Source organism: Cyphellophora attinorum (genome assembly GCF_001299255.1).
Source record: "Cyphellophora attinorum strain CBS 131958 chromosome Unknown Contig4, whole genome shotgun sequence".
NCBI lineage: Eukaryota > Fungi > Ascomycota > Eurotiomycetes > Chaetothyriales > Cyphellophoraceae > Cyphellophora > Cyphellophora attinorum.
Window position 1 is genome coordinate 135,867 of NW_017253232.1, and position 24,631 is coordinate 160,497.

The 24,631-nt window shown below is 53.7% G+C and overlaps 6 protein-coding genes across 6 annotated transcripts; 3 read left to right on the forward strand and 3 right to left on the reverse strand.

The window, feature by feature from the left end:
• Positions 1-3,699: 3,699 nt before the first annotated feature.
• AB675_6143 (Saccharolysin) lies at positions 3,700-7,315 on the forward strand (the record flags this gene model as incomplete). Its single annotated transcript, XM_018146411.1, has 4 exons — positions 3,700-3,883; positions 3,935-4,358; positions 5,003-6,979; positions 7,075-7,315. The coding sequence occupies 4 exons, from the start codon at positions 3,700-3,702 to the stop codon at positions 7,313-7,315; spliced, it is 2,826 nt and encodes a 941-aa protein (XP_018004015.1).
• A 210-nt stretch (positions 7,316-7,525) lies between these two features.
• On the reverse strand, positions 7,526-9,912 carry AB675_6144 (uncharacterized protein; the record flags this gene model as incomplete). Its single annotated transcript, XM_018146412.1, has 2 exons — positions 7,526-9,126; positions 9,183-9,912. 2 exons carry the CDS (start codon positions 9,910-9,912, stop codon positions 7,526-7,528), a joined length of 2,331 nt encoding a protein of 776 aa, XP_018003817.1.
• A 330-nt stretch (positions 9,913-10,242) lies between these two features.
• AB675_6145 (Poly(A) RNA polymerase protein 1) lies at positions 10,243-12,558 on the forward strand (the record flags this gene model as incomplete). The annotated part of the gene is made up of 4 exons (XM_018146413.1): positions 10,243-11,111; positions 11,160-11,859; positions 11,904-12,215; positions 12,265-12,558. The coding sequence occupies 4 exons, from the start codon at positions 10,243-10,245 to the stop codon at positions 12,556-12,558; spliced, it is 2,175 nt and encodes a 724-aa protein (XP_018003887.1).
• Positions 12,559-13,490: 932 nt separating this feature from the next.
• AB675_6146 (Phosphatidylinositol 3-kinase tor2) lies at positions 13,491-21,010 on the forward strand (the record flags this gene model as incomplete). The annotated part of the gene is made up of 3 exons (XM_018146414.1): positions 13,491-13,617; positions 13,669-18,453; positions 18,501-21,010. The coding sequence occupies 3 exons, from the start codon at positions 13,491-13,493 to the stop codon at positions 21,008-21,010; spliced, it is 7,422 nt and encodes a 2,473-aa protein (XP_018003686.1).
• A 960-nt stretch (positions 21,011-21,970) lies between these two features.
• Positions 21,971-22,566, reverse strand: AB675_6147 (40S ribosomal protein S17; the record flags this gene model as incomplete). The annotated part of the gene is made up of 3 exons (XM_018146415.1): positions 21,971-22,273; positions 22,358-22,483; positions 22,546-22,566. 3 exons carry the CDS (start codon positions 22,564-22,566, stop codon positions 21,971-21,973), a joined length of 450 nt encoding a protein of 149 aa, XP_018003758.1.
• A 292-nt stretch (positions 22,567-22,858) lies between these two features.
• AB675_6148 (uncharacterized protein) lies at positions 22,859-24,490 on the reverse strand (the record flags this gene model as incomplete). Its single annotated transcript, XM_018146416.1, has 1 exon — positions 22,859-24,490. One exon carries the CDS (start codon positions 24,488-24,490, stop codon positions 22,859-22,861), a length of 1,632 nt encoding a protein of 543 aa, XP_018003757.1.
• Positions 24,491-24,631: the final 141 nt, after the last annotated feature.

The window sequence follows — 24,631 nt, forward strand, 5'->3', positions numbered from 1 at the left end:
CGCAGCTCGAGCTGTTGATGCACCTGTTCGTTATCTGGTCCTGAGATGCTGTCAACAGGTCGCCGTAGTGTCCAGGTTCGTTCTGTGCATAGATTATGACCTTCGGTGTGGCTCTGCATTGACCTGCAACAAGTCTGGCGGCGCCAATACGCTGAAGCTCTCGAGTTTGCTGGTGTCGGACTCCCTTCGCATGGAATTCGGGACTGCCATCACACTTGTGGCAACAAACTCACCTGAAAGCCACCAGCCGAAGGTGATGTCCCCAGACGAGGTGGTCTTCCCAGTCTCAACAGGCGATGTCACCAACCTCCAACCAACAGCTGAGATAAGCACAGTGCGCAGCTTAGAAGTAGTCGTACAAACAGTGTGTGATAGTGTGCGGGAATATTCGGATCATGTCTACCGTTCATTGATTCCGTTGCCACAGCAGCAAGGCGAGATTATTGCAGATTGATGTGGGCAGACGTGATCCGAAGATCTCATGATATCTCAAAGACTTCGTCCGTAAGGATAGTGTTTTCGCTTGGCCGCGGGTCAGCACGAGTTGAGCGGAGCCCGTATCGAATCTGATGACCGCCAGAGGTTTCCAGGTCGCTGCAAGTAGCTTTCACGCGCTTGTCCGGCCGAAAATAACGTACAGATCGCTTTGGCTCATGCTGAATCACATGTAATACTTCATCTGAAGCCCGGCAGTGGGAGTCGACACCTACAAGTGGGAGCGAACGGACCGGCACGATTTGGTACCGAGGCGCCAGATCGCGTGGCACGTGCGGCGGATGGCCAATACCTCTATTCGCAAAGTGTGAAGCCGCTTCACGGTCACAATCATGGAGAGGTCGCCTTTGCGGAACAGATGAAATGGCCGGTGTGTCGAGCACATCATTGCAGCTGGAAAGAGCGTATCGGACAACTTGAACTTGAAGTGATCTCGAGGAGAACAATTTGAAGGGCTCCCCTGATCAGCCAAGCCAAGCGGCCTATTTTTGCACCTTTACGCGTATCAAATCAGGTCTTAACTTCGTTAACTATTCCTTTCACAGAAGGGGTTTGCACTCGGCAGGATATGGTGCCGGACAGGATTTCAGGCAGCCTTTTTTGTGCCGTACCCTATGCGAAAACGCGGATGAAACAACATGTCGTTCTTTCGGCCCCTCGGCCGCTCAGGCTCACCGTTGATCGGTGACCAAACGTCTTCTACTGGATCCGATACGCCAGAATACGTCCAGCTGCTGGATCTTTCGGTGCCCGCTTGACCTTTTCTAGCTTACTTGAGGGGCTGCAGAAATGCTTTTAAGTTGCGAGATGAGGTAAGTCCAAGAAACAAGGCCGACAGGAGAACAGTAATGTAGAATCATGGGCCAGTCACTCGCCGAACGTACGAGGAAGCCACTCTAAAAGCAGTGACCCATATCGTGCGACACCTCGTGATACGAGCATGCCCTTTCCAGGCCCTCTCATTCAGACCTGTATTGCGAGAACATAAGCCCGCTCAGGGACGACTCGACACGTCCGTAATTAGACCTCTTTCTACGCAGTCTGGAAATATTTGCGAGTCTCGCATATCAATATTCACATAACTTCTCCTGGTCCACGCTCAAGCTTCACAACACCATGCAGAGCTTCATCGCCAACACCAATGACCTCAATTAAGTCGCCCAGCGTTATCCCGCTCTACGTTCTAGCAACCAACGCCTCGACTCGCCTTACTATTGAGTCGCACAGACCAGATCGACGACTCAGCCGCCTAGTCGCACACGCGTGCATTCTTGATCGGCTTGCGTCTGAGATCGAGTACCATCAACATGTCCAGAACCAGATCAGAGTCAAGCCAGTCCGCAAGCGACTCAGCAGGCCAGCCACAATTCTTGCACAAGGTGGCTAATTGGGTCTTCCATGGTACGACCACGACGGCAAATCCGGCACCAAGGAAGCGCACAGGGAGCAGCCAAATCACAACAAGGAATACAAGGACCGTGAATAGCTCATCAAGACTTCCGAGTCGTTGAACGACTTTGGCGATCTTCGAGCGCGAGCGGAAGTACAGCTTACACAATATTTGCCGCTCCTCGGCTGATGACACATCGGGGCATGCGATCTGTCTGCTCCCGGAATGCTGTCGGAAGGTCCTCACAGGTCTCGGCTTCCATAAGACACAATGATGTCTGACTTAGACATACCTGTGTCCGGCCATAATCAGGCCACCTCTTGATGAACTCTGAACTCACGACACATTTCGTCTATGCTGCAGCATGACAAGTTGACAGAGAACACAAGTCCGCCATTGTGACAGCGCGGACGGTGCTGTATATTTGTGCAGATGGAAGCGTCCAATTTACACATCACAGCCGCTCGGCGACACCGAATGTGAATGTCGACGCGCCAAAAGATGACCATCTCAGAGCACGTTCACCGTATTAGGGATGAAGCATGGGCAGCTTGTCAGACAAGACCGCCGACTGAGGCAAAGACAGTATAGCGTTTACCTGAAGCCTCAACCCTAGCCCGCCTAGCAAAAGGGGTCGACTGGTGTGCTTGTTTTGTGGTGGAAAGTGCTTGTTTGGGCGCGGCAGAATTGCTTGGTGAGCATGTGGCGCGCGGCTGAAGACCTCCATGACATTCCAGATGTGGTGCGGCCACTGTCGTTCCTGTCAGAGCAAGAATAATCATGGACATAGTCGGAGGAGCGCTCGATTGCTTGCATGTTCAAGGCATACATGGTGGTGATCTGGCACCTGGAAGATCTGATTGAGATTACGAATGGTGGGACAGATTCAAATAAGAGCTACATGTCACAGTTTCAAATTGCTTTTCAGTCTTTTATTTCGTGGTTATTGTTCAATCACGGGCATTCTGGTTACCGATCGAGCCCCTTCCTGGTGGCGCCGTAGTATAGGCGAGATCAATCGATCCAACGACCGTGCAGCCAAACACATCAGGAGCACATGAACGTGTCGCTCAAGACTGCCACCGGAAGAATCCTTCAGACGCCAATGGAGCAGGCGGAAATCAAGCAGTTGTGCGCGCCAGCCTCATGAACGTAGATCTGGGCAGAGAGCACTCGGATTTTTTGGCTGCCAATGGAATATCCCATGAATGCTTCAAGCTATGCCAAGCTCGCCTCGCCCCTCTATATTGACTTCAGAATTAGCATTCCCTTCGAGATTCTACACTCCTTCAATCTGGACTGCACATTCGAAGGATCCTCATGCCAGTCAGAGGAGGTCATGGCCGGTAGGACAAGCTGCCTCGCAACAGGCAGACCAGCTGGCAGGTGTCTGCTGGAGGCCTTACTTGCCCCCAGTAAGTATACCTGGACAATGAACACCAAAAATAATGAGACACATTACTGTAAGGTTTCGCCCGCTTCCTGCGGTTGGGTCGGACCTGCAGGATTTCGCAGAGATCTTAATTGAGTTCTCGATGGCAGTGTGTGATTTGCGGCGTAGCTAGTACCGGCGGACTTCTAGAACTCGGTAATGCATGCAAGCATCATCACTTCTCATTCCTGGACATATACAAATATACCCCAAATACACCCGCCAGCTGGTATTGCCTTCCTCTAGACCGCCCAAACTCTTCAGTCGTTCGTTGGTACTAACATTTAGGAAACCGAAGTCGACATACGACAACATTCGACAACCTAGCCGAGGCTCAGCTGTACATACACGAATAAACCATTGTCGCCACTCGTCGAACGCAATGCATTTCGCCGCCGCTCTTTCGTCGCTCGTCCTAGCTGCCACAGCTGTTACCGCCACTCCGGCTAGTCATGGAGGTTGGGGTCCATGGGGTGGTAAGCCTCCCGGCAATGGAGGTCCTGCTGGAAACGGTGGCTACTGCGGCCTGAGCTCTGCCAACGTCAACGACCTCATCACTGGGTACAGTATGTGCTTCCTTCCGAAGGCTTTTGCGCATGAGCTGACACTTCGTATAGCCTACATCCTTGTGCACCCTGGTGGACCAGACTTCAACGCGACCGCCAACCGCATCTTGACAGATGACTTCTCGGTCTATTCCGACAGCATCAACTCTCTAGCCGGCCGTGCACTCGGCGGACCGTCGTTCCAACCAGGAAGACAAGCATTCATCAACTCGCAGTACCTCACCCCACCCATTCCTCAGCTGGACACGCTGGACTACTTCGTTGGTGGCGACTGCAGCAACCTGAAGCTCAGCTGGCGATGGATCGCAAGTGGCATTGGCAGCAACCAGAATAAGGTGAAGGGCATAATTGACATGGACCTTGCTGCTGGCCCCGCTGGGGGTGACGCTGTTGGGATCAAGACCGTCTACTCCGAGTTCAATACCGCCGCATGGCTGCTGAACTATGGTGTCCAGTGCAAGACGCCTCCACAGCAGTAGTTGACAGCATGTTGGGCCACTTGTAAAAGTGTTTGCTCATATACTTCGACTGTACATAATATTTGCGTTGAACATGGCATTTGCTGAAATTCTTGGACCTACTGCTTCATTCTGCACGCAACAGATAGAGCTAGCCGTACAGTGGTTGGCTTGATCGTCGGCAAGAGAGCTCTTCATGGTCCTGGATATAAGTCTATGATCATATGAAGTATCTAAAGGAGATGTTCAAGAGCTAGCCGACAGCTTGAGCTCCAGGGCTTGAGCTTCTTGGCCCCCACCCTGACCCAGCGGCGGGGCGTCCGCGGTGCGACGGGGCACGCCGTGTGGAGAAACACCATGGATTCAAAGCCAAGGGTATCTCACAACCACCGCCATACTAGTCAAGTACCAGAGTAAGCAAGTGAAACCGTGACCAGATAGCTGTCACGAGCTTTGTTGAACTGGGAGCTATAGTCGACCAACACTCCTTAAAAGTCTGCAGGTGCCTTCTGCTTTCTCACCCTGGCGCTGTCACGAGTGCTCAGTGTTTCCCTATTCCTCTTCATCTCCCTCGTACTACTCGTCACATTGGCGCCCATCAAAGCTCCTGCACGACTGGGCGCGCTCATCAGCCAGATCAGGCCTGTGCAGACAGTCATAGCATCATCGACGGCATCTCCGTTCAGACCCATCTCGACTTCTACAATGGGCGCATTCAAGAAGCTCCCCAGGCACCACCCGTATGGACGGCAACACCTGAGTCACTAGTGAAGGACACGAAAGAGATCATCGCAAAGTCAAAGAAGATATCAGATGACATTGTTGCGCAGCTGTCGGAGAAGGACGCCACATTCAAGAATATTCTGCTCCCTCAGGCTTGGGACGAGAACCAGCAGGCGCTGGAGACACACAGCATTGGCTTCTACCAGTCCGTCTCAACAGATCAGAAGCTTCGAGATGCATCAACCGAGGCCGAGAAACTGCTTGACGAGGCGTACATTGAGGCCGGCATGCGGGAAGATGTGTTCAAGCTGGTGGATGCAGTGCTCAAGAAGGGGGACAAGCTTGACCCCGAATCACAGCGGCTACTGGAGAAGGAGCACAAGGGATACATTCGCAACGGTCTCGGGCTTCCTGCAGGTCCTAAGCGAGATCGGTACAAGGAGATCAAGAAGCGGTTATCGGAGCTAGGTATTGCTTTCTCCAAGAACCTCAACGAGGAGAAGGGCGGAAACTGGTTCACCAAGCAGGAGCTTGCTGGCCTGCCGGAGGATGTCCTGTCCCTGCTGAAGTCTGAGGGCGACAAGTATTTCCTCACCTACAAGTACCCAGACCTCTTCCCGGCTCTGAAGTACTGCACGAATGCTGAGGTCCGGCACAAGATCTTCATCGGCAACGAGAACAAATGCAACCAGAACGTACCTCTCTTCAAAGAAGCCATCCTGCTTCGGGACGAGGCTGCCAGACTACTCGGCTACCCAAATCACGCTGCTTTCAGAATCGAGGACAAGATGGCCAAAACACCCAAGACGGTCGATGATTTCCTGGCGGACTTGCGGTCAAGACTTGCCGATGGCGGTTTGGAAGAGATCGAGGTGCTCAAGAAGATGAAGAAGGAGGATGTAGAGTCCAAGGGCGAAAAGTTTGACGGCCACTACTTCCTGTGGGATCATCGGTTCTACGATCGACTGATGGAGGAGCGAGACTATCAGCTCGACCAGCAGCTCATATCGGAATACTTCCCTCTGCAGACATCGATCAAGGGCATGTTGGAGATCTTCGAGCAATTGTTCGGCCTGGAATTTGTGGAGGTCGTGGGCAAGGATCGGGACGCAATCTCACCATCTGGCAAAGGCGACGACATCGTTTGGCATCCAGAAGTCCAGGTCTTCAGCGTCTGGGACGATGAAGGCGAGGGCTCTCAATTCGTGGGCTACCTGTACCTGGATCTCTTCCCCCGCGAAGGCAAGTACGGCCACGCCGCCAACTTCAACATTCAACCTGGCTTCATCACTGAGAACGGCACTCGACGGTATCCTGCCACAGCACTGGTCTGCAACTTCTCCAAACCCACTGCAAAGAAGCCTAGCTTACTCAAGCACGACGAAGTCACCACTCTCTTCCACGAACTAGGCCACGGCATCCACGATCTGGTATCCCGCACCACGTACTCTCGCTTCCATGGCACGAACACTGTGAGAGACTTTGTCGAAGCGCCTTCACAGATGCTCGAGAACTGGTGCTGGACGCCTTCCCAGCTGAAGACCCTAAGCCGCCACTATTCAAGCCTCTCCGACGAATACTACGAATCCTGGAAAGCTGCATCGTCAAACCACACCAGCAAGCCCGAGGAGCATCTGCCAGACGACCTGATTCAGAAGCTGATCAAGACCAAGAACATGAATGGTGCGCTTTTCAACTTGCGACAGCTGCATTTCGGCACGTTCGATATGGCTATTCACGAGCCCAAGGATCATGCTACGCTCGAGAAGACGGATGTCACTGAGCTCTACAACTCGTTGCGTCACGATATCAGCAAGATCGAAGGACCAGAAGCGCTTGGCAAGGGAAACAATTGGGGGAACGGAGAAGCTACGTTTGGCCATCTCATGGGTGGTTATGATGCTGGCTACTACGGGTAAGCTGTACTTCACCAGTGTCGCACCTTGTCTGCCTTGTAGCCCCTCGTCTGCACTGGACTTTCTGCCCATGTACTAACGAACATTTTTCCAGATACCTCTCTTCCCAAGTCTACAGCACAGACATGTTCTACTCCGTCTTCAAGAAAGATCCCATGAATCCCAAAGAAGGCCGACGGTACCGCTACACAGTCCTCGAGAAGGGCGGCAGTCAGGACGAGATGAAGACCCTGATCGAGTTCTTGGGCCGAGAGCCAGATACGGAGCCGTTCTACGATGATTTGGGGATCGGGAAGGGCACGCAGAGTGGTGCGGCGGCTACGGCGAGTCTCTAGGAGAGACTCTAGGAGGGATACCCCGTGGCGTACGTGGATGGGTGGCCGATGGTGTGGCATTTGTAGCACTGGTGGAGATGACGATGGACGGGACACTACGATGATGCATCGCTCGGACCAACAAAAGAATGGAAGCGGGACCAATATCGAGTCATTAGTGCGAGCATCACAATGTTTCATGTTACATGGTAACATCCGAAGATGGAATCATTATTGGCCGTCCGACTCATCTTCCTCGTCTGCGAACATGTCTGTTGCTCTGGGTCGCTGCCTGCCTTTCGATATCAGCGTTGTTTTCGGTATTGTGGCCTTCAGTGGCGATGACGCGCTGGAGGACTGAGCCTCGGCGGCTGGTTGCGCTGGTGGTGCACGCGGAGCTTCTTCCGGTTCAGGAGGTGGTGGAGGAGGGGGTGCATTGTCGTCAGCGTCCATCTGCTCCTCGTCGCTGCTGTCCACGAGGGATGTGCCATCCACGGCGGGGTCCAGCAGTGTTGTCTCGTCGACGTCCATGGCTGTGGGGTCGTCTTCGTCCTCACTAGACATCTCCCGTCCGTCGACATGCATACCACCCATCTTCGCATCTTCTTCTCCCGCCTGCTGCTGCTCAGCATCCACGCTCCTCCACTTATTCCCTGCTTTCCTTCTCTCCGCTTCCTCATCTGCCTTACGCTTCTCATCCTCTTCGAACCTCCTTTGCTCTTCTTTACTCAGCGGCGGATTCAAAAACACCTCCACCATCGCCTCGTGACTGCTCTGCGGGAACACACACCAGCCCTCCCACAGCTGGAGGATATTCTGCACGCTGCGCTTCCACTTCTCCGCCTTCATCTTGCCCCATGATAGGTCGCGGTCCAGGCGGCCGAGCTTCTCGAAGACTTTCTGTTTTCGGAGAGAGGTCTCGAAGAGTTGGCGGTAGCGCCAGGCGTGCCGGACACCGGCGCTCGCGGAGGCGGAGAGGATGTCGGAGATGGTGTAGAGGGTTACGAGGGCAGCGGTGGATGTGTCTTTCTTGTCCGTTGGGGGCTCGTCGTTGGTGAGCGGGTCGGATGTATCGCGGAGGCTGAGGGGCTGGAGGACGTTTCGGGTAATGAGATCGGCGACTTCGTTGGCGCCTGCACCGGCGTGTTCGATGGCGAAGGCGGTCACGCGCACGACGTCGCCGCGGCGGAGTTTGGTGTTGACTTCAGGGAGGCGGGTGAGGAGGTGGATTAGTTTGGCTTTGGCTAGAGGGTTGAGGTAGCCGTGTCCGTCGCCTGTGTCGGTCAGGGCTTGGTGCAAGCCAGTGGCGTTGTGATCATTGTGTCGTTTTGAGAGCTCGCCTTCTTCGAACTCGGCTTCCTCATCTGATGAGTCGTAGTCATCGTCGCTGATGAACTCCTCTATCGTGGTGATATACTCGAATTTGGGCTGTTCTGCCGCGGGAACCCATACGCTTTGCCCTTCGAATAGATACTCGCCTTCGGGCTTGGTCGCGTATGATTGACGTTCCTTGCGCTTGGCGGACCCATTGAGGATGCGCCACAGGCGCCATCTGTAATACACCCCGCCTTGAGATCTAGGGTTCCAGAGCCATTCCCACTGTTGGTCACGCTGAACTTGTGGTCTGGACATAAGTAGGGCCTCAAACTCCGGACCATGTGTCAGCAGGTTCTCGATTGTCTTGTGTATCAGTCTAAGCTGTTTCAGGTCGCTCGGAGGCTGCACCAAGATCTGTGATTGCTCTCTGCGCTTATACGGTGTTGATGAAGTGTATGAAGATGGTGGAGCGAATCCTCTTCCTTGCCCAGGCGGCGGGGCCCTAGCAAGGATGTCTGCTGCACGATCGGACGGGCGCCGAAAGGAAGGGTATTCGCGCTGTTCGTCGCACCAGCAAAGCCACCAGCGCCAGCCAGTGCTGCTGAGGACAAATGTCGTGACAAAGACAGGTTGAAACCGAAGCCCATGTACCTGTTCTGCAACGACGAAACGACAGTATCGATATCGCTGGCGGAGGTCTCTGCAGCCAGCGTCACTATAGCGGAGCTGCTCCTTCGCTCGGCACCAGGTGTGGGCAGGAGGCGGACATCCTCAACTAACAGCGGAGATGATGTGAACAAGGCCTTGATGACTGTGGGTGATGTTCCAGGTGGAAGGGAGGACAAGTGCAGGGTCGGCCTCGCCGTCTTCTCTTCTGCATCGTCGCGAATGCCTCCACCCGGCTCTTGGGCGGAAGATTCCTGATACCTTCGATCTGAGCGGAACGGGTCTGTGCGGTCACGAGCTTGCTGGTACTGACGATCTTCGAAATAACGTTTGCCTGCGAAGGACGGTCCTAGGCTGCCTGGACCGCTCTTCGGGATGACGGGCGCCGGGCCAAGGCTGCCAGGACCGCTCTTGAGTCCACTACCTGTGAAATGTCGCTTTCCGAACCCGGGTCCTGATCCGAAACCTGCATTCTGCGGCCGGCTTTGAGGAGTCGCTGCGGCGTAGGTAGCGTCTTGCTCGAACGACTTCACGAAGTCTTGGTATACAGCATCGGTCTCAGCCTTGTCCCTCGCTTTCTTTGCCTCCGCTTCCTCTTTCTGCTTCTCGAACACTGATTTCTTTGTCGACGCCATCAACTGCTGCCTCCCTGACCAAGTATCTGACCGGATGTCGTCCTCGACATCAGATCAGATGATCAGAAGAACCGGGAAGTGCTCCTCAGGTGTGCATTGGAACGTGACAAGTGAAGCTCAAGATTCACGACTCGCGACGCCAAGCACGGGCAGGCCCATTCCAGCAGAAGTCGCTACCGGGAATTATCTCCGGCGCAACTTCCCCATTGTCGATAACAAAATTGCGAGCAGTCGCCACCCCACCACAACGAGTACCTCAGTCACATCACTCGAACAATCATGAAACCCATTGAGACAGATTCATAACTACCACCACGCGAAGCAGCGAACATGCCCGCTCGCCAAGGCGACAGCTGGCGTCCGAACTTCGGTTCTGGTCGTCCGCCACCAGAAATTCCTCAAGATGTACGCGACTCGATGTTCTCGCTGAATGGTGTACGAGGAGGTCGATCCAAACAAGACCGCATGAGGCGTGACAATAGAGATAGAGACGTGCGAAGCTATCAAAAGCTCGAGCGTCAACGCCGTCAGCCACCACCCAGAACAGCCTCTTCTCGTCCGCTGCTGCAACAGTCACTAAACCTCGAGGAGCGCGTACTCCGTGACACATCCGCAGCTGATAAGTTTCGGAACCTCGATGAGCTCACTGACAGCGATGAGGATGATATGTCCCAATCAGACAACGAGTTCGAAGATGGTCGTCCTTCGAAGCGCGCGAAGGTCACCGACGCCGAGAGTTCTGATGCACTAGACCCACCGAAATGGTCGAATCCAGACCCCTACACTGCTCTACCGCCACCTGCCGAGACTTCAGGCAAGCGCATCGATGTCCTGAAGTTGATCCGCAAAGCCAAGATAGACCAAGAGAAGAAGGAAGGAGGCAGTCTAGACGGCAACGACGACTTCATCTCGTTCGGTGATCTTGAGGGTTCAGAACTGCAGGAGGATGAGATGTTGCAATCAGCACCGAATGGTCCACGTCGACGCAACCCGTTCAAGGACTCCCAGCTCGACGGCTCAGGCCAAGGACAAGAGAGTACAGGCAAGAGGAAGCGTGGCGCGGAGTCTGCGATCCCCAGACCGCCTGCAGGTTACCTGCCAGCCGATCAGCTCGTTCTGAAAGAGTGGAAGCCGCGAGCTCATTCAAATGCTGTCCCTTGGTTTCGTCCTGCTCCTAAGCGAACACCTCCAGGCATTGCGTAAGTCTTGGATTCCTGGCGTTCCTGTCCAGTACTGACTCGACACAGTCTTCACAAAGAGGTCGTCGACTTCTACGAGTGGGTCAAGCCTCAGGACTATGAACGTGATGTCCGTGCAGATGTTCTCCGTCGTCTGTCGCTTGCGTTCAGCCGCATCGAGTCAGGCGAGCTCAAAGCTTTCGGCTCATACGCCGCCGGTCTCTACCTACCAAACGGTGACATGGACGTAGTCTTCATTACTCGGAAGTTCATACCTGGACGATACACTCCGAATGGGTTGCCCCCCAAACCGCCACGAAGTCTTCTTGATCGGTTCGCTACCTTGCTCAGACAGCAAGGTCTTGCAGAGAAAGGATCCGTTGTGGTGATTGCCCACGCAAAGGTGCCCATCATCAAGTTCAAGGAAGCTCGGAGCGGACTTCGAGTAGACCTGTCCTTCGACAACGACACAGGTCTCAAAGCCGTGGAGACCTTTCAGACCTGGCGGGCACTCCATCCAGTCATGCCGATGTTGGTCGCGGTTGTGAAGCAATTCTTGATGATTCGGGGGCTCAACGATGTGGCCACTGGCGGCATAGGTGGCTTCACAATAATCTGTCTCGTCACAAGTCTGCTCCAGCATTTGCCGAATACCAGACCGACTGCGAATCTTGGTGAGATCATTGTCGAGTTCTTCAACCTGTATGGATACCTGCTTGATCGAGAGACTGTCGCTATTCGAATGGACCCCCCGGGATACGTTGACAAGGTATGTGCTGCATTCCAAATGATTCCGTCACTGACTCCTTCCAGGCACGATACAAGCCGATGCTCTTCGCGAAGGAGAAGGCAGACCGGCTGACGATCATCGATCCGAACAGACCTGAGAACAACATCTCCGGTGGCAGTCGTCTGATTAGTGGTATCATCGAGGCCTTCCGCTATGCCCATGACTTACTCATAGACCGCATGAGCGCACAAGAGCAGGACAGGTCTGGTCGTCCCAATGACAGCATACTTCGCGATCTGCTAGGCGGAGACTTCACGGCCTACGAAGAACAACGAACCCAGCTTGGTGAACTCTACTATGGATTGACTGGACAAGACGCTCCTAGTACAGCTCAAGTAAGTTCTCGTCCTGTTAAGGCGACGCGATTGCGACACTAAGTGGTAGCCTGGTGTCGAATCGAAGCAAACAGCGGAAACAACGCCATCTGCTAGCGGCGATGACGGAGAAACTGCCACCGACACGAGCGAACACGCCAACAAAGGCCATGGGCGCAAAGCGAAACATAAACCGAATAGCAAAATGACTCATGGCGCTCGCCGTGCTGATCGACTAAGGAAGGCCAGACCCGAGCTCGCAGCACGGATTCCGCGTCAGATCAGCGTGAAGAGAGCCTGCGAGATCGGTGGCTATGCAGACAGTGCCGCCTTTGTCAAGGATATGAAGAAGAGGGGATATTGATCATGCAAGAAAGAGACTTCGCAGCCCAAAGGGCAAAACAATGGCGGGCCACTTGAGACGAGGACCGACTTCACGATAAGGATCATCGAAAGCTGAGATACCTAGGCCATACGGATACATGCTCTACACAGCATTTACCGTCAAAAGCACCACATATTGCGCCACGCAGAAGATTGCGTCTGCGGCGTCGATATATGCTTCTACGGTAATGACGATTCTCTCATTTCTGCATGCATGCTTCGTTTCCACAGCCTTGACCTTCGGGCAGGGCTCAGTCTGCCGCGAGCCGGATGGCCATCGGCTGAATGCTAACATGCAGCAGGAAATGAACATCTTCTGAGCCGTAGCAGCATTTGCTTTCGAGCCTCCGCTTTGAAGACAATGCTGTTTCAGCCTTACAAGCAGGTGCATGCCAGGAAGAAAAACTATTACCAGTATGTCGGAAGCCTTTTGAGCTTGTTGACCTCTGCTGTTTCCTGCACCTTTCTCATTTCCAGTCTTGCAGATGCAAACTGGCAGGGAGGAAGTAAAACAAGATGGACTATTATTGGGGCGCTGCTGCTGCTGCTGGTGCACAAGCACAGCGGTCAAGAAGGCAAGGCGTGGGTATGATAGATACTTTAGCTTTTGCACAGCAGGTACAGTGGTGTGCCATTGTAAGTCACTGCAGCAAGGTGGCCTGCTCCAAGGGTAGATCTATAGGTAGGTGCCAAGCGCCGGAGTTACTGCTACTTCCGCTGGCCCTATGACCCACCAGCTTCCAGAATGCGGAGAGCCTGAGAGGCTTCAAGTTGGAGGCAGTTGTAGTTGCACAACTTCAACAAGTCGGTCTTGCCTAGAGTTGTAACTAAGCACTCTACCTCACTGTTGAATCTGACTGCTGTGATCGCGTAAGTGGGGAGAGGCACTGCGCCAGGCGATGTGTGCGCAAGATGGCGCTGCAGGGACCAGCGGCAGACGTCTCTGAGCGCATCTTCAACGATCTCCGCTCTAAGCACCAGGACGTTAAGTACAGAGCCGCCAATGAACTGAAAGATTTGGTCACAGTCTACTCCAGAGGTCAGTATGAATACTCAAGGCTCTCACAAACCCATACTGACTTCTTAACAGAATGGTCTCCCGAACGATTCAGCGCCTTCTACGATCGCGTAACTGCCCGCATCTCTGGTCTCATTGTACAAGCACCTGATGCTAGCGACAAAGTCGGCGGAATCATTGCTCTCGATCGACTCATCGACTGCGATGCAATCGACGCTGCTTCGAAAGTGTCAAAGTACTCTAACTACTTGCGGTCCGCCCTGAAGAGCAACGATGCCACAGTACTCGACGCCGCGAGTCGTGCCATTGGCAAACTGGCACGACCAGGCGGTGCCTACACCGCAGAACTTGTCGAGGCCGAGATGACAGCAGCGTTTGAATGGCTGGGGCTGGAGAATAAGCAAGAGTCCAGGAAGTTGGCTGCTGTGCTGCTCATACGAGAACTGGCAAAGAACTCTCCAACCATTGTCTATGGTTTCATCCCGCAGATATTCGATGTCATCTGGAACGCTCTCAGAGACAGCAAGGACCTCATTCGAGACATCGCCGCCGAAGCTGTCAGCGCCTGTTTTCGCATCATGATTGCTCGCGACCAGCAGTTCCAATCACAGTACTTTTCGATGATCTATAACAAGGCAATCGAGCTGCTACGATCACCCAACATCGACGACCTTCTTGGAGCGCTATTGATCCTTAAACAACTTCTCCAGCAGGGCAACATGTTCATGCGCGAGCACTATCGCAATGTCTGTGATGTCGCTATCAGATTCAAGGACCACAAAGACCCCCGGATACGGTCACAAATCGTTCAGACCATTCCAATATTGGCCGTCTACAACTCCCTCGAGTTCATTAACCAATATCTTCACAAGTTCATGATCTACCTGCAGGCACAATTGAAGAAGAGTGCAGAGCGTAATCAGGCTTTCGTGGCTATCGGTTCCATTGCGAAAGCCGTAGGTAGCGCCATGGCTCAATACCTCGATGGCATTATCCTCTACATCAGAGAATCGCTAAGCGCCAAGACCAAGAACCGCGCCACGGTCGACGATGGACCAATGTTCAAATGCATCAGTATGCTCGCACAGGCTGTTGGCCAGACCCTCAGCAAGTACATGGAGGCCCTTCTAGATCCCATCTTCGCGTGTGGACTCACGTCTCCTCTGGAAGAAGCCCTGCGAGAGATGGCTCACCATATTCCGCCAATTCGTGGTAACATACAGGACAAGTTATTGGATCTGCTGAGTCTCATTCTACTTCGATCGCCATACAGACCGCTCGGGTGCCCGCCTTCAAGAAATCCACCATTACCTGCGTTCGCCAAGGATTACGGCCCAATGCCTGTGAACTACAGCGACTCTGAGCTTCATCTAGCTCTTGTCACCCTCGGTCACTTCGACTTCTCCGGTCACATCCTCAATGAATTTGTCAGAGATGTGACAGTCAAATATGCTGCCCACGAAAATGCCGGTATTCGCGTGGCGGCTGCTGTGACCTGCTCACAGCTCTTTATTCGAGATCCCATTTTGAACCAAAAAGGCAACACCGCGCTGCGGGTTGTTGGCGAAGTTGTCGATAAGCTCTTGACAATGGGCGTTGGTGACCCTGATCCCAACATCCGAGCACGTGTGCTCCACGCGTTGAGTGAGCGTTTCGATAAACATTTGGCACGACCTGACAACATTCGATGTCTCTTCTTGGCCGTTAACGACGAGGTATTTGCTGTCCGTGAGGAAGCTGTGGGTATTATTGGTCGGTTGACGACTGTCAATCCAGCCTATGTCTTCCCGCCGCTACGAAAGCTACTCGTCAATCTGCTGACTGGGCTGGGATATTCCAATACTCCCAAGCAGAAGGAAGACAGTGCGAAGTTGATCAGTTTGTTCGTCAACAATGCTACGTCACTGGTACGCACATACGTGGAGCCCATGGTCACTGCTCTCTTACCGAAAGCCGCAGATGCTAACCCTGGTGTGGCTTCTACGAGTATCACTGCACTGGGCGATCTGACTAAAGTTGGTGGCAATGAGATGCGGGCTCACATACGAGAGCTGATGCCACTTCTTCTGCAAGCATTGCAAGATCTGGCCTCTCAGGATAAGCGAGACGCGGCCATGCAGACTCTGGGCAAGCTCGCGGTTAATTCTGGCTACGTGATTGAGCCTTACAAGCAGTACCCTGAGCTTCTGGGCATTCTGATTAACACTATCAAGACCGAAGCCAATGAGAAGCTCCGTACCGACGCCATCAAACTCGTCGGCGTGCTTGGTGCGCTCGATCCGTACGACTATCAGCAACTCACAGAGTCCGTTGCCGAAAAGCAGAGCAAGACCGAAGAGCCACCTCTGACAGATGTTGGGCTGATCATGGAGGGCATAACTCCTTCGAATGAAGAGTACTATCCACAGATCGTCATCAACACCCTCATGCACAATATCTTGGCGGATCCGACCCTCATACAGTATCACAGTCTTGTGATTGACGCCATAGTCACCATCTTCAAGACGATCGGCATGAAGTGTGTCCCATACCTGGATAGGATTCTTCCAGGCTTTCTTGGCGTCATGCGGAGCTCGCATCCAAATAGGCTCGACAACTACTTCAATCAGCTTGCGATCTTGGTCAACATCGTTCGACAGCACATCCGTGTGTACCTACCAGACATCATACCAGTGATGCGCGAGTTCTGGAACGTCTCGAGACAAGTACAATCCACGATTTTGCTTCTGATCGAGGCAATCTCAAAGGCACTGGAGGGCGAATTCAAGCGCTATCTGGCTGGTCTCCTTCCTCTCATGCTCGGCGTTATCGAGACTGATACCGATGTTCGCCGCGAGTCCTCTATCAGAATGCTACAGACATTCCTGATCTTCGGATCTAGTGGAGAAGAATACATGCACATGATCGCGCCAGCCATCGTGGGTATGTTCGACAGCGCTACCGCTCCTGCGAATGCTCGACGACAGGCAATCGAGACCCTCGCGAAGTTGTCACGTCTGGTGAATTTGACTGACTTTGCCTCGCTCATGCTGCATCCTCTTGCCAAGATCCTCAGTTCTTCAGAAAAAGTCATCACCAATTCTGCGGAACGAAGTCTGAAGGCTACTGCGTTGGACTGCGTCTGTGCACTCATCTATCATCTCGGACACGATTTCATCCATTACTTGCCTCTCATTGAGCGTGCCACAAAACTTGGCCAAATCAATTCTGAGCGCTACCAGAAGCTCATCGACAATCTGAGGTCGGGCAAGCCTCTGCCAGTCGACCTGTACCCCGAGGAACAATACGGCAACCTACCTGAAGACGCTTCATACACCAACATCACATCTATGAGATTGCCAGTCAACCAGCAGCATCTCAAAACTGCGTGGGATACCTCACAAAAATCAACAAAAGATGATTGGCAGGAGTGGATGCGGCGTTTCAGTGTCGAGCTGCTGAAAGAATCACCATCGCACGCATTGCGGGCATGCGCCAGCCTTGCTGCTGTATACCAGCCCCTGGCTCGAGATCTTTTCAACTCAGCATTTGCGTCTTGCTGGACCGAATTGTACGATCACTATCAGGAGGAGCTGATTCGGTCGATCGAAAAGGCCCTGACTTCAAGCAACATACCGCCGGACATCTTGCAGACACTTCTCAATCTTGCTGAGTTTATGGAGCACGACGACAAGTCATTGCCGATCGACATCAGAACGTTGGGCAAACATGCCGCGAAATGCCACGCCTTTGCCAAAGCTCTGCATTACAAGGAGCTAGAGTTTGAACAAGACCAAAACAGCCAGTCTGTGGAAGCACTGATTAGCATCAACAATCAGCTCCAACAGTCAGATGCAGCTATAGGAATCCTGCGTCGCGCTCAGGCTTTTGGCGAGGTCGAACTGAAGGAAGTCTGGTTCGAGAGACTGCATCGTTGGGAGGAGGCGCTCGCCGCTTACCAGAAGCGTGAGCTCGTTGACCCGAACAACTTCGCTCTGACAATGGGCAAAATGCGCTGTCTCCACGCCCTTGGCGAATGGAAGACGTTGTCAGACATCTCGCGTGAACAGTGGGGTCTTGCTAGCCCAGAGCACCGTCGAGATATGTCCGCTCTTGCTGCTGCAGCTGCCTGGGGTCGTGGAGAGTGGGATAGAATGGACGATTACATCAGTGTAATGAAAGATGGCACTGTTGATCGCGCCTTCTTTGGCGCCATTCTCTCGATTCAGCGCAACCACTTCGAGGAATCTGAGAAGCATGTCGCCATGGCTCGCGAGGGGCTCAACTCGGAGCTTACCGCGACGATTGGCGAGTCGTACAACCGAGCATATAACGTCGTCGTCAGAATCCAGATGCTTGCAGAGCTGGAGGAAATCATTTCCTACAAGCAAGAAGACAACCCAGACAAGAAGGAGGCCTTGAAGGAGCTCTGGAACAATCGTCTCTTGGGCTGTCAAGCTAACGTCGAAGTCTGGCAGCGCATGTTGAAAGTCCGAGCTCTTGTGCTTCGCCCAGAGGAGAACCCCGAAATATGGATCAAATTCGCCAACCTTTGCCGCAAATCAGACCGTATAGGACTTGCCGAGCGATCCCTCGTTAGTCTCGGGGGTGTAATGGACAACGAAATGGGTGCGCCGCCAACCGTTGCTTATGCTCGACTCAAGTTCCTTTGGGCAACAGGCAGCAAATCTGATGCTTTGGCTTCTCTCAAAGACTTCACTGCCCGTAAGGCGGATCAGTATGCTTTGAGAAGCACGAGACTTCACCAAGCTGCTCAGCAACATAATGGCATTAACGGCATGGAAACTGTTGCGAGCGAAATCATGCTCGCCAGAAGGAGGAAGAGAGCATTCACCAACTTGGAAAGCTACTTGCCAAGTGCTACCGCCGCCAGGGTCAATGGCAGTCGTATCTCATGCGCGCAGAGTGGACTGCGCCATCGGCACGAGAAGCCGCGGATGAGATCCTCAAGTCATACGAGGCCGCCACTGAGTTCAACCAGAGCTGGTACAAAGCCTGGCACGCCTTTGCTCTGGCCAATTTCGATATTGTCACCAGTATGGCATCTCCTGCCGACCAAGAGCGAACACGCCCGCTGCCTGACCACATCATTCACACTCATGTTGTACCAGCAGTAAGAGGGTTCTTCCGGTCTATCAAGCTCTCCAAAAACAGCTCACTGCAGGATACACTTCGATTGCTGACCCTCTGGTTTGCTCACGGCGGCCATGCCGAAGTGAACACTGCAATCATCGAAGGCTATACCGACGTGCCCATCAATGTTTGGCTGGAAGTCATTCCGCAGCTTATTGCGCGGATCAATGTCTCAAATAACCGTATCCGCGGCTCGATCCATCGATTGTTGGGGGAGATCGGGAAGATCCACCCTCAAGCCTTGGTCTACCCGTTGACCGTGTCGATGAAGACTTCTGCTGCTCGCCGCGCCAACTACGCGTCTCAGATCATGGAGGGCATGAGAACTCACAGCAAGACTCTAGTCGACCAAGCCGACCTCGTCAGCCACGAGCTCATTCGTGTTGCTGTTCTTTGGCACGAACTCTGGCATGAAGGTCTAGAGGAAGCATCGAGGCTCTACTTCGGTGATCACGACACCGAGGGCATGTTCACCACCCTTGAGCCGCTTCACAAGTTGCTTGATCGAGGTGCTGAGACGCTGCGCGAAGTCTCTTTTGCGCAGGCTTTCGGGCATGATCTCGCCGAGGCTCGCAGCTTCTGCAACAGCTATCGCAAGAATGGCGACATTGGCGACCTCAACCAGGCTTGGGATCTGTACTACTCTGTGTTCCGCAAGATTGCACGGCAGCTTCCACAGCTCATCAATCTGGACCTCAAATACGTCTCGCCTCGTCTCAAGGACGCGCATGACCTCGACCTTGCCGTACCGGGTACTTACCAGATTGGCAAGCCCCTCATCCGTATTGCGTACTTCGACCATGTCCTCACGGTCATCCCATCCAAACAACGCCCCCGCAAGATGACACTGCGAGGCTCCGACGGTGTGACCTACACATACCTGCTCAAAGGCCATGAGGACATTCGTCAGGATGAGAGAGTCATGCAGTTGTTCTCCCTTGTCAACACCCTTCTTGGAACCGACACCGAGTGCTTCAAGCGCCACCTCAATATTCAACGTTTCCCGATCATTCCATTGTCACAGAACTCCGGTCTGATTGGATGGCTGCCCAATTCTGATACTCTGCACAACCTAATCAAAGAGTACCGCGAGTCTCGACGCATTCTCCTCAATATTGAGCACCGCATAATGCTGCAGATGGCTCCTGACTACGACAACCTCACCTTGATGCAAAAGGTCGAAGTCTTCGGGTATGCCATGGACAACACCACCGGCAAAGACCTCTACCGCGTCCTGTGGCTCAAGTCGGCCTCCTCTGAAGCTTGGCTCGAGCGCCGTACGAACTATACGCGGTCTCTGGCCGTGATGTCGATGGTCGGCTACATCCTCGGTTTGGGCGATCGCCATCCCTCGAACATAATGCTCGATCGCTACACCGGCAAGGTCATCCACATCGATTTTGGTGACTGTTTCGAAGTCGCGATGCACCGCGAGAAATACCCCGAGCGTGTCCCCTTCCGGCTCACTCGCATGCTCACCTTTGCAATGGAAGTCAGCAACATCGAAGGCTCTTTCCGCATCACGTGCGAAAACACCATGCGCGTCATCCGAGAGAACAAGGAATCCCTGCTCGCGGTCCTGGAGGCCTTCATCCACGATCCGCTGCTCAATTGGCGCCTCAACACCCGCGAATCACCGCCGCGCACAAACTTCCGCTCTGAGCGACGGGCCAGTATTATGAATGTTCCTGGAGGTCGAGGTTTGGGTGAGGAAGACCGCTCGCCGATTGAGCATGCACGTGAGCACCCTATGCAGCCGCATTCTCAGGTCGGTGCGCCGCCTGGCCGGCGTCCGAGACGATCTTCGGTCTTGGATGCGGGATTGGTTGGTGGCAGCATTCTCAATGCGCAGGGTCCGGGTGGTCCAGATGCGAATGCACAGGAGCGAGAAGTGCAGAATGCTCGTGCGCTGCAGGTGTTGGCTCGCATCAAGGACAAGCTGACTGGGAAGGACTTTACGGCTAGTAGTGCTAGCGCGGCGAAGATGGCGTTGGGTACGACGGCTCATGCTGATGCGAACGCGAACACGAACGGCAACGGCTACGTTGGTGCAGGTGCTAAAGACCACCACGCGAATGGCGTCAATGGTGCTGCTACCATGGGCATGAATGGAACAGGAGCGAATGGAGCTGGCGGGGTTCCTACTGCTACTGCTGGAGAGATGTTGATGGCGGAGGTGGGTGGGCTGGGCGTCAATGAGCAAGTCGAGAAGCTCATTGAGCAGGCGACTAAGGTTGAGAATCTGTGTCAGCATTACATTGGGTGGTGTAGCTTCTGGTAGGTATGGTTCAGACTGGGCTGCAAGCGGGAACAGAAAGCATAGCGATGGTGTCTTTTGGGAGCTTTCGGTGGCATTTGTACGAATGATGGATCTAGGGAACGGAATGGCCAGAGGCCTCCTGGTGGGCAGATCTCAATTTCTGAGAATACGGGTTCCGGGAGGACGCTGTGCTTGCTCACACAGGTTATGTATGCATCACAATAGCTATCTGAGCTATCTTTCAGTTGACAGTCACTTTTCATTGCCTTCAGTACTTTTGGTCAACCGCACACGTTGGGGTTGCCTCGGCTTATTTCCTCAGCCTAGCACCTTTGTTTGAAGCTCCGGGAGTGCTTCAGCTGAGTCAGTGGCGACTATGCAGCTAACCCAATATTGAACGGTACATCTGCAGCAGCTGACTGTGTATGGCGAGGTCTGACGAACAGGAATGAGGCAGGCATACGAGAAGCTGACGCTCTTGCCTCGTGTGGGGAAACGCTGCTCGGTCGACTGATGAACGGTCTGAACGCAGGCTGTGCTCTATGCACACGCGGCAGACAAAGGAAAAGGAACGGGGGAGAGGGTTCTTGAGGCGGGGGAGAAGAAAGGGACAGGATCATGGCAATCAAGCTTCGCCGCTGCTCTCTCGTTGAACGAGAAGAGTATGCATAGATGGCTAGGCGACACCTTGTATGATCTGAATTTTTTTGTTTCTTCCGCTAAGAGATGCTGTTTTGTATCATCGTCGGGAAGACGATGCGGCTCAGATCTTGCACAGCGTGTGAACCAATACCTTCGGCAGATTGTGCTCTGAGGCAAAGGACTTTCGACTTGTCGTTCGAAGAACGAGGTTGAGCATCGCCTCTGGGTAGAGCCAGTCGTCGAGAAAGGCCCTTCGGCTTGCAGACCTTCGCGCTGGCACTTGCCGGTTGCCATCCCACCCTTAAACCGTGATATGTGTGATCATGTCACTGAGCGTTCCTAAGCACCTCTCCGATCAGTGCCAAACACCCGTCGTCCACCGCGCTGGTTCTGCTGCTCCTGCTGTGCAACCGCCACAACATTGACCGGAATGCTGTCGAAGCCCATGCTCTTCAACAGATCCTTGGTGTCGCTGTCGACGTCCAGCTGACCGCTCTCGGAGTTCTGGGTGAAGTCGAGGGCTGAGATCTCGGGAACGTATTGATCTTTGCGCTCACGCTCTTCTTCTTGGAGTTTGAAGGAGATGCCGCGTACGGGGCCGCGTTGGATGCGCTTCATTAGATGGGTTGTGTAGCCGGCGATCTGCGGTTATTGTTAGTACTTTCGATTGGAGCGGAGCCGTCTGAGATATGAAGCCTCGGGTGAAGGCCGGTGAAAGCAGCATACCTTGTTGCGAAGACGCTTGGAGGCGATGATGGCGATTTCATCGCATATCCGCTTGTTCGTCTCGAAGTCGAGAGTGAGCTTGGGGTAGTAGCGCTCGATGATTACTTTGGCGGACTTCTTGACGGTCTGGTAGCGAGAGTGTTAGCAGGCATGGACTTGGGGAGCGGACGGCAGCGTAGACAACTAACCTTTGTGCGAACGCGACCCATGATGGCGGTGTTGAGGGTTGTCGAGAGGTGTGAGGTTCAAGAGTGGTCGTCAACGGAGATCGCTTTGACAACTGCGGTCGGGAAAAGTTGTGGTGGGCCCCACAGATTCGCCAAGCTTTAGATCTTGGCGCATCCCTCTGGCGTGAAATCACGTGCCCAGGGCTCTTCGCGCGACCGGATGACACTTTAAGGGCAGAGATGGGCAGACCACGCATGCTGGAAATACAATACTCTATACACTGAGCATTGAGCAGCTGATTGTGATTTAAGCTATGCTCGAATATGGTACAGATTATGACACTCCATTTCCTCTCATCCCTGAGAAGAGCTCTTGGAGCACATCCGGATCGTCGTTCCTCAACCTTTGTGCTTTCTTGTACGTGGGCACACCATATGAATCCATCTCGGGAAGCCGGTTGGGGGCGGATTCTACCTGTGTTGCCTTCTCAAAATCGTCACGGAAGTACGGCATGTTGTCGCCGTCCAAACGTACGTCAAGGTCGCCTATTGAGTCGACGCCAATCTCAAGTGATCCGTCAGCCAGCACGGATGCGTCCTTGAATTTCGTCGCCAGCCGCCTGCCACCAGCGGTAGCTTGGAAGGCGAGTCGCACTTTGCCCGAGCCTCCAACATTGCCAAGGCGGACGACGAAACCGCCAACACCAAGAGACTGCTTCTCGGAGGTGTCTCTGCTGTGCACATCTTTGAGCACACGAGCAGGCATAGGAGCGTTGGGGTTCATCGGTCCGCGCTGTGGACTCATACGTGCATACCGGGCGGAGCGCAGGTATGAGAAGCCTGCTGATGGATGTGTTCGTGGCAGCCCAAAGTTCTGGTAATTTTCTGATGCTCCCGTCGAGTTGGGAGGGTATAGGTACTCTGACCGGCCGTCATTGCGGTTTTCACGCGGTCCAGTGGGAAGATCGAAGAACGTGGCGATTTCGGGTCCGAAGTCGTTCGGCTTGTGTCGCAGGAATTGTAGACGTGCGTCTATTTCAGATTCAGAGACGTCGCTGGACGGTTCGGGCGGCAGCTCTTCTTGATTTGCCTTTGCTCTGTCACGGACCACAGCATAGTCCTTCTGACGTTGTGCTCTGATGCCCTTTGTGAGATGCCTGCGAAATGCGGCGATGGTCTTGTCGTCAACTTTCTCCATGAACTGCTCAAAGTCCAAATTGCTGAGACCTGCGAGCCATGGGCCATTGTATCGCCACCTCTTGGACGGTGGTCGGACTTGTGGTGAGCTTTGCGGCGTGATAGGCGGGTCGTGACCCTTCGCAATGGCTTCATTTTTCTGATCCTCCTCGAATTGCTCCAGAGTCTCCTCAATTGAAGGAAGGCACGTGTTTTGATTAGGCGGCGCCGCATCGGTCTCTTGCGTGTTGCTCCGGTATGCACTGTTGTAGACGCCTCTGTGAGCATTACTCCAAGCTATGTGCGTTGTGGCAGTCCCGTTTGATGCACCGATTCGAGGATCTGAGAGCGCAGATGAATCAACAGTCGTGTTGTCAACGTTCGAAGCAAATGCACTGTGATATGTCCCCTTATATGGCATCGGGCTGTTTCCGATCATGACACCAGTGTCCTGCCATTTGTTCAGCGTCTGGACGTGATCAGCTGCCGACTCGAAATCGGCAATGTGCTCTGCTGTGTCGATGCTGTTTCGTATTCGAATTACTGGCGTTCTAGTCTTGCTGAAAGCCTTGCCGGGCAGAGCTCGTTTCAGGCCCCAATCGCCATTCTTGAGGGATTGCGAGGTTGTATAAACAGCCGCATGTGTTGGATATATGGTTGTTGCAGTGTCTGAGGTCGAGATTTGCTGTGAGGTAGGCTTTGCGGGCGGTAATGGGACGGCTGCGGGCAGCGCGAAGAGCTTCGAGTTGCGCAGCAGGTTTGCCGCCGGTGAGAGCCGAGCAGAGGTCATTGCTGGCACGAATTCGCGCCGCAAGGCGTGTGCAGATGCGATGCAGTCGCGAAGTTAGATCGATGGTAATATTTGGATCCGGTCGAGCTACAGCACTAAAATTCACGGCGGTCCGTGGAGACCTTCTACGAACAATCGAGG